The 13,602-nt window shown below is 37.8% G+C and overlaps 1 protein-coding gene across 7 annotated transcripts in view; it reads left to right on the top strand.

The window, feature by feature from the left end:
• Positions 1-1,543: 1,543 nt before the first annotated feature.
• LOC148869740 (putative protein phosphatase 2C 60) overlaps positions 1,544-13,602 on the top strand; it is a 34,537-nt gene continuing 22,478 nt past the window's right edge. Inside the window, exons 1-4 of one of the 7 annotated variants that reach the window (XM_088967594.1) lie at positions 1,544-1,922; positions 2,522-2,707; positions 2,793-2,921; positions 11,420-11,483. In XM_088967594.1, the coding sequence (XP_088823720.1) occupies positions 2,805-2,921; positions 11,420-11,483 (181 nt within the window). In that variant the 5' untranslated portion in view covers positions 1,544-1,922; positions 2,522-2,707; positions 2,793-2,804. Of the gene's footprint in view, positions 2,416-2,521; positions 2,708-2,792; positions 2,922-11,419; positions 11,484-13,602 lie in introns of all 7 variants that reach the window. The other 6 variants (XM_088967598.1, XM_088967600.1, XM_088967596.1 and 3 more) reach the window with 6 other exon arrangements.

Raw genomic sequence — 13,602 nt, 5'->3', positions numbered from 1 at the left:
CTGTCTCTCTCCCCTTTACCTCCACTTTAACTTATTTTAAGAGGATGTAAAAATCTTAATAAAAATATTAAATAATATAACATAACTCAAGGGGCATATATATACATGTTATATATACCAATTGGCTAGTGTCCAATTGGTAGGATCTTGACTTTGTTGTAATAGTCCTAGGATCAAATCCCATTGCCACCAGGGTTGGGGAGAGTTTAGGAGATGGGGTATTGGTTATCCTCGGTTGTGGGCCAACCTGGGTTTAAAGTGTTGGGCCCAAATCCATCCAGAAATTTGTAGGCTTCATGCTTGTAGGTTGGGCTGGGCTTGAACTCAAAAGCCTGGTCACCACTCTTACTTATGGGGCGGGCTAGGTTTGAATAGTTCAAGGATTGGTTCTGACGATCCTTGAACTTTGCCAAAAAAACCACTTTATACCCTAAAGAATTTACATGGCCATTTTTGCCTTCAAACTATGATGGAAAGGACACTTCAATGCAAAAACCACTTTAGAAACATCTATCGTTAAAAAATGAATTTTATTAACCTTAGCGTAAATTACTTCAAGGATATCATCAAATTAGAATATTAAATTAATAATAACTAAGAGTAAATTATTACTTAAATACTAACTTAATTAGCTTAACTAATAGTAAATTGACAATCACTTGATTTACTTGATCAACTTTGTTAGCTTAGTAACTCAATTTGCGTAATTACATTAATATACTTAATTTCTTTAATTACTTTATTTACTTAATTAACAGTAATTTAATTTACTTAGTTACCTTAATTAGGTTTGATTATTTAATTACTATATTTACTTAGCTTAACTTACTTAATTGACATACTTAATTGCTTGATTTACATAGTTGGCTTAATTATCTTAATTAGTTTAATTTATTTAATTTAATTATTCTATTTACTTAGCTTAATTTACTTAATTGACTTAATTGATTTAATCAAATAATTAATTTACTTATCTAGTTTAGTTAGATTAATTTCTTTAGTTGCTCTATTTACTTAAATTAATTAATTTATTCATTTAGTTAATTAACTTAATTGCATAGTTTTAAAATCATCGTTAGCTTGGGCGATCAATTTGTTCAATCTAGGAACCATCCAATTGTCTGATTTCATTTTATACTTAACTCAGAATTTCCAAAAAAATGTTGACTTGGTTAGCAAATGGCTAAGCTGTTTAATTCGATGAATGGTTTTTGGGTCTTTTTATTTTAATTATTGTTTCATTTTCAAAATGTTGTAGGTCGATTAGTTCGAACCGAACGATCAAATCATTGACACAAAATCTTATGGCCAAAGTGATTCCATTTTCAAGCCGATTTATAAAATCTTGCTTAATTGGCTTATTTTACTTATTTAAATCAATTCAACATAGTTTGAAGGAAAAAATGGACTTTTCATAGTTTAAAGGGAAAAATTTTGACTTTTTAATTCTGTGGATGATTTTTTGTTTTAAAGTTCAAGGGTAAATAAATTTTTGGCATCATCACCCCTACTACTCTCCTGCATCATCTATATGGATGAGGACCTGATTGATTGATGACGGGTTTACATATTTGCCACGTATACGCAGATAGGGAGTTAGGATGGATAATGGGTGTTCTGGGTTCAGAAAGTTGGCCATTTTTGTTGCTTTTAATCCTTACAGACGGAATTCCCAAGATATTTTCTTTAAAACAGAAAACAATAAAGAAGACACGTATCGATAAATCCCAAATTCAGATAACAACTCATGAAATTGTATTCTCGAAGGAAAAAAAAAAAAAAAAAAACTCAAGAAATTGTATTGATGTAATGTGTAATGATGACTTCGAATTTTTATTCAAACCAAGCACAAGAAGAACGAGCGAGCAAGTGAGGAAGCAAGAAAATTCTCTGGGCGTCTATTGATCAGCAGTCGTTAAAAGGTCCAATACTTCGAAACTTTATTTATTTTTTCCCTCTGACTGGCGTCTGCTGTGATTTCATCGATTGGCGGTCTCTCTGTCGCTCTCTTTGCTCCGGAATCTTTTTTGCCTTTCTGCGTCTTTGATCAGTCTGAGTTCTTGTTTCAATCAGATACAACTGGTTTTTACTCCAGTTAAGAACGGGCAAGAACCGTCTGGATTTTCGTTGCATTTACAGGAACCATCTCAATTATACCCACTTGGTGTTTCTGTCAGTTGTGTCTGATTAGAACGGTGTACGGTCGCATAAACTGGCACGCGAGTGCATCAGGAACCCTAGAACTTTTGTTCTTCTTTTTTTTTTTCTTATTTAAATAACATTCGTTTTATTTTATTAATATTATCAAGAACTGTGTTCCGGGTTTCCAGTATTTTAGTCGATCTGATGAGTGGAAATTTAGTTTTGGGGTAGTTGATTTTGGGAGACGCTTAGAACTTAGATGGGTTCTGCAAGGCACTTTCTCTCTCTCTCTCTCTCTCTCTCTCTCTCTCTCTCTATATATATATATATATATATATATATATATATATTGAATTTTTCTATGTGGGTTTGCTTTCAGGAATTGAATTTGGATTTCAATTTTGGGCTTTGGTTCTAGCTATTTGGTCATTCCTGCCGAGAATTTGTAGTCTGGAGGTTCCATATTAGTGGAATTTGATAGGATAACACTGGCTTTAATTTGACAAGATGCACAGTTGATATTCATGAATTAATCCACTGGTCACAGAAGATAACCTTGCAGAGGGTAATCATGTTGTTCATTTTGCAGTGGTTGCTTTTCTTTTTAATTGCATCGCTCTATTAATCTGATAGTTAATGCTTTTACTTAGATCCAGGAAGGAATGGGTATATATCTCAGTACTCCCAAAACTGAAAAGTTTTCTGAAGACGGTGAGAATGGCAGACTTAGATATGGCTTGTCTTCCATGCAAGGGTGGCGTGCAACCATGGAAGACGCAGTGAGTATACTCTGTGAAACTTACCTTTCTAGTTCCTTCTTTCCTACTTTCTAGTTTGACCATAGATATTTTTGTGCTTCTTGCTCAATTTTTAAGTAAATTAGTGAACATTACTTAGGATTTTTGAAATGTGTTTTGAGGGTTTAAGGCCTGGTCTTAACAAATTTGGTTTAAATTTCTTCGAGTGGATTGTCCAATTGTTGTGCTTGTGGGTAAAATCAATTTGGATGCTAAACTGAAAACATGGAATTCTGCATTAGATTCTCTAAACCCATTAGATGTATATAGTTTGTACATAACATATCCAACTATATGAAGAAGTGATAAGTAAATCTTCTGTGATTAATCAAATTCCTAAGGAGTGATGAACTCCCTTTAAAATAAAATGGGATTTCTCAGATCAGTTAGTTGAGGAAATTATAATTTTTTTTTGGAAAAGGTAAGGTAATTTATTCATCAAAGAAACATTACAACAAAGCCCAGGCTATAAAGGCTGCCTGGGCCCACATCAGACTACATTCTCATCCAAGGCTGAGAACAAAACAAAAGATGCAAATTCTGATGTTTAAATTCCTCCGTCACCGATGCCCAAGGAAATAACTTGCCCACAGCTCTCTAGTCTCTCACTATTTCATCTGGGCTTTTAGCTTTACAACAGAAAATTCTGTTATTTCTCTCAGTCCAAATGGACCAAAGCACAGCTGCCGGAATAGTGTTCCAAAACAGCTTTCCTTTCTTGCTGAGGCCCTCAATACTCCCAACAGTTCAGCAGCTCCTTCACTGAATTTGGCATTACTCAACTAATCTCCAAGGCCTTAAGAAAGTGATCCCAGACATAAGAAGAAATTGGGCAATGGATACACAAGTGCTCAGTAGTTTCTGCAAGAGTACCACGCAAGCCACACAAAAGATCCAGAATCTGAATACCACGTCTCTCCAGATTAACTCTAGTCAGACATTAATCAAGAACCATTGTCCAAACCGGAAAATTAATCTTAGAGGGGCTAGTTGAATTCCAAATCTGCTTGGCGGGGAAATTCTCCTGACCTGAACTAAACAGCTTGAGCACCATAGATTTAACAGAACAACTACCATCTGCATTCCATTTCCAGCTCCATTGATCCTTCAGACTTAAATCAATCATCTGGTTTTGAAGCAAACCCAACAGTGCCGCATACTCTTCCACCTCCCAATCAAACAGGCTTCTCCTGCAAAGCGGATTCCAAATAATGGAGTCACCTGATGCATTAAAATTCTCAGCGATAGAAGAATCCTGATTTACAGAGATTTGTAACAGAAGAGGGAAAGCTTCTTCCAAAGACACTTCTGAACACCAGAGATCCTTCCAAAATTTAATTCTTTCCCCATTTCCCACCTTAAATCTGATCCCTTCCAAGAAGATAGGAAGGTTCTTCAAAATACCTGCCCATAGGGAACTTGCCCCTCTTGAATGAGGACACTTGGATCTCCAATCACCCCACTCCACCGCATGCTTTGCCGCAATAAGTTTTATCCACCATGCATTTCTTTCAGTGGCAAACTTCCATAACCATTTACTAAGAAGGGCAGAATTAAATTTCTTCAAATTCCTTATTCCCGCCCACCAACTTCCTTTGGGAGACACACTTGCTCCCATTTTACAATATGGATCTTCTTTTCCTCTTCCCATCCCCTCCATAAAAAATTCCTCTGGATTTGCTCCAACCCTTTGCTATTTTGATTGGGATGGGGAATAGACAGAGGAAGTAAGTAGGAAGAATAGCAAGAGTACTCTTAATCAGTGTCACTCTGCTCCCAAATGAAAGATGTTTTGCCTTCCAAAAAGCCAATTTTCTCTCCATTCTCTCAATATTTGAAATCCAAGTCGCAAAAGAAGAATATTTGGCCCCAAGAGGCAGCTCCAAATACTTGACCGAGAGAAAAGCAGTTTGCCAAGCCATCACTTCTCCACTGGGATGATGTGACTCTTACTCAAGTTAACTTTTAGACCAGACACTACTTCAAACCAACTCAGAATCCCTAGCACTAATTCCAACTGAATCGGGGATGCATCAACAAAACATAAGGTATCATCTGCAAACTGGAGGATATTAACTTTTTCCTTTCCTGGAGAGATTGCAAATCCATCCCAATACCCATTATCTGCAGCCTTCTTATTGAAAAGAGTTAGAATTTCCATGATACAAATAAACAACAAGGGGGAAAGAGGGTCTCCTTGCCTCAAACCTCTAGAACTACCGAAAAACCCCATTGCTTGGCCATTAATTAGGATAGAAAATTTTGGGGTCTTAACACATTCTCTGATCCGGTTTCTCCATTTCTGCCCAAAATTCATTTTCTCCAGCACAGATCCAGGCAATTCCAGTTAAAATGATCATATGCTTTCTCAATATCAAGTTTACAAATTACACCCGGGGTACCCTTTCTTCTAGAGTCTAACAACTCATTTGCAATGAGTATTGAATCAACCATCTGTCTTCCCGGAACAAATGCACTTTGGTTACTAGAAATGCACTTTGGTTAGTTGAGGAAATTATAACTTAGTGCGGATTATTCTCAATTCCTATGCTTTAATAATTCAGTTGCCAATGGTTCTAAACTTGTAGAACATTCTGATTTAAACATCAATTGAGTCCAATTGTTGGCTTTGAAACATTGGATGTATGAAGGAACACTGCCATACCCTATAAGTTAAGGGCTATGATAATTCCTTGTTCTTGGAATGTCCTTGACAGGGATACCTTCCTAGTTGACTGGTCTTTTGGCCTTGTTGATTTATATATACTGACAAGATCAAAATTAGCAAGTGAAAAGTATTAGGTTTTCAGTGATCTCTATGATTTCCTACCACACTTGCATGTTTGGAATTTCCAAAGTGCTTTCTTAGTTTCTTATAGACTACTGAGATTAATTTTCTTCAACCTAGAATTCTCCTATGTCAGGATTGTTGGGTCCTAATGTTATGCCTCCTGACCTTCTTACCACCACCAAGAACCCCATAGAAGCAAGGAATTGACTCATCAAATATTTGGAGTCACAGTATTCATTGTTAATTGATTAAAAAACATTATTCAGTGGTTAAATAATAGAGGGAGTTAATCATTGATGTCTTTGGAAACAAAATTCTCCCTTCAGAACAGAAACTACATCAACATACAGGGTAGTGTTGGTTTCCAGAAACTTGCGTAAACCAATATTGTCAGTCTACATTACGTTTCATAGATCTTCTATCTTGCAATGCTTTTCTTACAAAAAAATCTTGCAATGTTTCCTTGGAATTAGATCCATATTCAGTGCCTGGAGGCTTGCAACTTCATAACAGTTTCTGATCTTCTTAATTATCAAAAAATCAGTTTCTGATCTTCTTCTTATTCTTCCTTTCTGCCTGTTGTTGTCTGTTTATGAGTTTCTGATTTGTGAACCTTGTCAATATACTAAGCCATTCTGATTTATTTTATTTATCCGAGAGCTAGTCTTGTAAATTGTTGATGGAACAGATAAGCCCTTGTGGTAAACAGTTGGCTTGAGTGTTAAGTATTTAGTCTTTGTAATGCATTAGTTGCTGTTTTCTAGATTGTCACTCCCATCTCAAATTTCTATTCTTCATTTTTGTATTTTCACTATTTACTTTTTTTTGAGAAGGATGTTCACTATTAGTTTTCATCTCTATACTTCATTTTTGTTCCTTGTGGTTGTGATGACATAGTTGTGTCTCATTGGATTACCTAAAGGCTAAAAGGGTGACGTTATGCATCTATTTCCTTTTCTTTGCCTCATACCACAAGGACACGATCCACCATCAGGATCACCTTATATGAAGTGGATGCATGTATGACCTTTTGGGGATCTATTGACCTGGGTTTATACTAGGAAGTTAACCAAATGCTTTTTGTACAACTCTTAAGGCAAAAATTTATCTTATTTAGATGAAAGTTGTAATGTCAAAAACTTCAAAATATGTCAAAATGATGCCATTAAGTATTTCAAGTTAATTCCATGATTTTTTTTCTTTTCCTTCTTATTTATTTTTGTGTTGGCAAGTTTTACAAAGGCTTGAAGTTTTAGTGGGTTTACTACATTAACCTTTCTTTCTAGATCTTCATTATGGTTGTAGATCCTAAACCTGTCTGGTGAAATGATTTTAGTGCCATTAAGCATTGTATTACCTCTGCATGTACCAGCATATTGCTTAATCTATGGTGTCTAGGACAAAGACTCTCTGGATGATTTTATAACCACACATCTTGTTCAAGTAGGGGTGTAACTTGGGTAGGCCTGGGTTGAGCCAGTTTAAGGTCCCAGGATTGATTTAGTTGAAATTCTTCAAATTGGGTGCCGAATTCGTATCCTTACCTTCAAGTGGTTATTTTTTTCAAAGGTAAAGAGAAAAATCATTAAAATAAAAAGAAATACATAGGTAGGTGATAAGAAATCACCTGAGAGAAGAAAGACAGACTTAGACACTTCTCACACCAGAAAACAACAGACAAAGACTCCAAACAGAACAGCAAAACAAAACCCTCCGACACCAAAACCTAGACCAAGAATAAAAGGACAACAGGAAACAGGAAGAAAGGTACAAACAGAAGAGATAAACTAATCTTCTCCATCAAAAGCCTCCTCTTGGTTGTTGCCATCTTCACCCTATCTCCCTCTTCCAATTAACCCTTTTATCGAGCTTTCTTCCTTCTTCTTCCTCTCAAACTCTTCTAAAGCTTTTAAGACGAAATCTTCACCTCCTCATAAAAACAAACCCAAGCTTTTACCAGTTTCTACATCCTTTCTAGCCGCTTCCTTGAACGAGACAAAACCGGTTTTCTCCACCTCCTTTTCGAGACATTAATCAAGTTCTCTAACAACAGAATTGGAATTCTTTTTAGGGGTGCCAACAAGATGACCATTCCCCAGCTGCTTACCCAGGTTAGAGGTAATATGAGAGTTCTCAATATTCAGATTTTGCTTTGAAGTTTTAGAGATCTTACTGTTTCTTCTTTGTACACCCTTTTGTAGTTCTTTGTAGGGCCAGACCCAACCAAACCAAGCTTTAGATGGGAAAAGATCTTGGTGACATGCACAATATGAGAGGATCTCACTCTAGAGGCTCCTTGACACTTTTTGGGTGTCACAGATTCAGCCCCAATCAAATCTTTCTTATCCTCCCCCCTCCTTCCCAAATCCATGCCTAACTTCTCGATCACCACCTCCTCGAAGACACAAAGATAAGCAACGTTGTCTTTGATCTGGGATGGTGAACAAAATTCCTCACCAACAAATTCGCTTCCTCCACCACCAACAATAGCATTTCCTGCGAGGGTGGCAACAATAGACCCATTATTAGTAAATTCCTCCTCCATCAGGCCAATCTCTGCTTCTTCGTGGATCTTCCTGTCTGCTCTAGAAACATCCAATCCATTTAGGAATCGCAACGGGGCAGGGATTACATCCCCCATCCTTGACCCCAACCCCCAAATCACCCCCCATCCTCGTCCCCGACGAGATATGTATGCACACACACACACACGCACACACATAGAGAGAGAGAGAGAGAGAGAGAGGCGACGGGCGACGGCGATAGACGAAGGTTGAAGCGACAACAGTCGGTGAGTGGCGACAATGACTCTTCTTTGAGTAGCTTTTCTTTGTCACTCGAGTATCTCTATCCTCTGTTCGACGGGCGAGTGGCGACAGCGACAAGACAATGGTCGGCGAATCGGCGACGAAGACAAAGACGAAGGAAGAGTGGAAGACGAAGGTTTAGAGACAGAGTTCTCTCTTCTCTTTGTCGAAGTGTTTTGTGTTTTACTATCAAGGGTTTTAATATTTTTCTATTTTTTAAGTTTTAATCTTTTAAAAAAATGAATAATAATTATTATACTTATATAATATATAATATAATATTATATATTATATACCTTGTCAGTTTGTTAAAGCTATTTGGGTATGGTTTACTTCTCTGTTTGGATGCAGGTGGAACTCCCCCTTTAAATGTTCCAAGCTTGTTTTCTTCCATGCCTAATTGGCCAACTAAAAGGGCTAAAATCATGTGGAGGTGTGGTAGAGCTGCAGTCTACTGGACAGTGTGGGAGGAGAGGAACTCAAGGATCTTCTCAAATAAAAAGAGGTGTGTGGAAGAAATCATGGAGATCATCCACATTAGGATGGTACAATGGTTGAGAACATTGGAGCTGTTCAAAGTGTTATGAGTTGATGAGCTGTTAAGGAATTGGAAGGAGATTGCAGATTCAGGCTTATGTAGAAAGATATCAAAAGATTGCTGGACTCCACCTATTGGGTTCACCAAATTGAGCTTTGATGGCAGCAGCATTGGCAACCCAAGGCCTTCTGGAATTGGGGGTGTGATAAGGGATGAAACAGGGAACTTGTTAGCCATGTACTCTGGGCTGATTGGGGTGGGAAACTCTTTGAGGGCTGAGATTTTTGGAGCTATTGAAGGGATACAAAGGGTCAAGGAAATGAATATCAAAAAGGTGGTTATAGAAGGTGATTCTGAAATGGCTAAAAGAGGATAGTGCTATGATGTGGAAATACAACAACGAAAAGAGGAAGTATAAGTGGTTAACCAAGGACATGGAAATTCAATGTAATTGGATAAAGAGAAGTGCAGATGCATTGGCTGACGGTCTAGCTGGGCAAGGGGTAAATAGAGATATTATTTTGGGCTGTTTTGTAATTACTGCATGATCAGAAAGTTTCTTGGGTAGCTGGAGTTAGGACTTTTTAGCTCCATCCCTTTGTAATCTTGATTTTTATCATTAATAAAATTTCACTGTTACTGAAAAAAAATATAATATATATATTAATCGGGGACGGGTCGGGGCGAGGATTGCATTCCTTGTCCCCGATCGGAGATTCAAGGGTAGCCCCATCCCCAACCCCAACCCCGACCCCGCCAAGGTACCCCCATCCCTGACTCGTCGGGTCGGGGAGCCCGGGTACCTGTCGGGGACGGGGAAAATTGCCACCGTACTTTGATCACAACAACCAGAGTCGCCCATGCTGATCCCAAAACATCAAGATGCACCGTAGTCCCCCACTGGACTTACAACATCTAACCACTGATTTTTCCTTGTTTTGATCGTTGTTTCCAGAAGCACCTTCGCTGTAGCCAGGACTCCCGGTCACGTTAGAAGTTCTCCTGACAGCAGGTCTCTTAACAACCTTCAGCTTTGACGCCTTGTGCAGTCTGACATTTCTTTGATTATGAGCCAAATTCAAAATGAGACTATTTTCTTGCCTACCTTTGGTAGCATGTTTGAAGAGATTCTTACTCCTCTTAATAACCCCTACCTTGGGTGGGACATTAGGCCTCCTCGCATTGATTGATAAAGGATTTGGAGAGTGGGCCCTAGTGGAATCTCCATCCCGATGCAAGACACCCATTGAAGATGTGGAGATGGGGACTTTCCATCTTCCTGAACAATTACCATTGAGTGGGTCCCACTCCCCTCATCCTTATTCAAGCTCACCCCCAAATCATTACTCCTTCCTTTTCCAAAGTCTCGAAAGTATACCAAAGCTGATGTGACAACCCCACTAGAAACAAAATCTTTTTTGGTACCCAAACTACCCTCATCTTCAACCTTTGGAACTCTCCATGAAAAGTATTTTCGAATTCCGCCTTCTCGAACCAGAGGGATCTTGAGAAGCACCTCCTTCCACCTTACGCGAGACTGGGTGATTAAGCCAGCCGCCTGAGTAAGTTCCTTCTATTACCACTTTTAAATCGAAAAGTTAAGTTGTCCGCCAAAGCGAAGCAAAAGGGATGTTGGAACCGGATGAATTTCCTCCACCTTAATTAATATACACACACTCACTAAGTTCTTCCAATCTAGAGTTCTTGAGTCAATGAACTTAAAAATCCCACAAACATCCCCAATCTCCCTGAAGGTATGGAAACTCCAAGCATGAAGAGGAATGCCGAACACATTAATCCAAACGAAGCTTGAAGGCCCCGCGTTTCTCAACGCACCACCGAGAGGATTCCACTTCCCCAGTCTTAACTCTGGACACCGAACTTGATCCTGTTCGGGCTCAAGAATATCCGAAGCTTCATTTTCACTACCGAAGGAGAAAAGAAAGAACCCTGCGCCTAGTCTTTTCACCTGGAAGTGACTACTTGGCATCCATTCAGTCATTGCCCAGTTCCAAACTACTTCAACATCTGGTTTAGAGTTGACGAAACAACCAACCAAGCATTTGTTTAAGAGCTTTAGTCGCTCGAAAGTTCCTTCAGTAGAGCTCAATACCACTTCTTTCATCATCTTCAGAGGTTAATGGAAGTATCAACTTGGCTTCCATAACAGCTTCCTCCACGCAGGGTGAAGTACCATCATATAGAAATTATGTTGGGTCTGTACCTATGAGGAAGATGAACTGCACTGCTAATTTGAACCTGTACTATCATGATATCTGTTTACTTTACTTCCATATTGTATTATGTTATGCTATTATTCTTGCTTATGCGTTGTTTTCTATAGCATGCAGCATATCCAGATCTGGACGGTACAACATCATTCTTTGGTGTTTATGATGGGCATGGAGGTAAGAATTGGATTCTGGTATTCGATTAATTTTCTACCCAGATGATTTCGTTGCTGTTTGTTATCCTATATGGATATATCTGAAAGCATCAATTTTTGATAGCTATGGTGCTTCAAGCCTTCAATGAATGGCAATTTTGACATATTGCAAAAATTTGTTGCAGAAAAAGTTCATTTCTCCTAGAGTTGTACTACAAAAAAATTCAGTCCAACAAAAACAATATGGCAAAGATCCTTTAGAGATGCCTTTGTTTTTAAGACATTTATTTTAAAAAATCAGGATAAAGTTATTGGTATATTTATGTGGAAATATAGACATTATATATTTGATATATTCATGTAATATTATGTTTATAGATATAAATGTATTTAACATTTTTTTATTAAAAACAATTCCCTGTTTCCCATTTCCCATAATATTCGTATTTATATGTATTTTTTTTACAACCAAGATTTTCAGTTGTTTGTATTTTAAATATGTATGTAAATATTTGGCAAGAGCTGTTCGTACCCACTGGTTCATTTTTTTTTCCTTTTAAGCTTGATTCAAACACTCGAACTTGAAGCACCACTGATTCCACTGGATACCAGTTAGTCATGCTGTGCTTTGTGCATGTATTTTGTTGTATAATATTTTATGACATGCATTTAAAGGATGTTGAAAGATTATCCAAAAAAAAAACTATGGTTTTCATTTACTGAACTCATATATGAAACATGTGGCAAAGACAGTTCAATTTTGCAAATATTGTCATATTGAAATATCCATGCCTTCCTTGCAAAAATATTGTTATTCCAAGTAATTACATTGCATTAAATATAATTTTCAGTGATTACTTGCTTAGGGGTTATGCAATTTTAATCGGTACCCATTTATCAAACAATTTTTACTCTTCTTTGGAACCTTGCATCTCTCCACTCTTTCACATTGTTTTAGCCAATATAGATTGAAGTCATGTAGAGATCCATCTTTAATGGACGCATAACATTGATGTGTTTTCAACTATGCATGCATTTATCATTATGCCTAAAGCTTAACTATGCTTGTCTATGTGCCCAACTATCACCTGACATGACATATATCTTTATATTTAATATGCCAATAGGTTATGTTATGATGATGATAATGGGATATCATGACTCATGATGCAGAAAACAACCTACATAATCATTTTATTTTACAATTTGTCAGGGTATCTAGGCGATTTTAGGCAATGGTGGGTCACCTAGTCACCTACACGATAAAGAATCTATTTATATACTAAAACAAGGTTGTCCATGTCAGCATCCCTATCCATTCTCCCCCACCCTTCATCTATCTCGTTTTTTTTTTTTTTTTTCTTGATTTTTAAAATTCAACAAAACAAATCAATCAGCCAGTCATCTTCAAGACTTTCATCTCTCATTTAACTTGTCATTAACTCTCTCTTGTCTTATTCGGAAGAGCAAGATGTAATGAAGTGGGAATGCGAGAAGTGGAAAGTGGAATAACCCATTAGACTTACGAAATTGAAATGGCAAATGTTTCATTCACAAACAATTCTATGATATTCTGACGAAGGGCATCACCGGCGACGGTGAAGAGCATCACCAGAGACTGTTAACACCGGCGACCGGCGACAAATCTCAGGTAAAAAGCTGTCAGGTTAAAGAAGGATGGGGAGGTTCGAATTAGTGGGAAGATGGAGAAAGGAAGCGCCCGTTGAAGCAGAACTTTTTAAGTTCGAGGAAGTGAAGTCAAGGAATCTAGTGTCGATGAAGATCAGAGAAGAGAAAAGAGCTTCAGTGTACCTTCCGAAGAATGTGGTCGTATGGTTAAAAGGTTTTCTGGACATAGCCATAGTTTCAAGAAGATCTCAGAATTGGAAGAATAGTATGAAATTAAATGGTAAGATGTTTGAAGCAGACCAACGGTTCAATAGGAAGGGGTGGTTCATCACAGCCACAGAGTGGTTTGGGCTGGGCAAGAAAACAGATGATATGCATCCCATGTGGAAACCAGAGTGACGGTTGGACTACGGTTGCGAAAGAACTACAGGATTTCTTGTGGAGAAACTGGAACAATCAAGGCAAACCCAGGCCAACAACAGTGAAGTTTTCCAATCAAAAACAGGTTCAGG

This window comes from Nelumbo lutea, chromosome 2, assembly GCF_056320005.1.
Source record: "Nelumbo lutea isolate HS-2025 chromosome 2, American lotus-T2T, whole genome shotgun sequence".
NCBI lineage: Eukaryota > Viridiplantae > Streptophyta > Magnoliopsida > Proteales > Nelumbonaceae > Nelumbo > Nelumbo lutea.
This window is presented reverse-complemented; position numbering and strand designations above follow the sequence as displayed.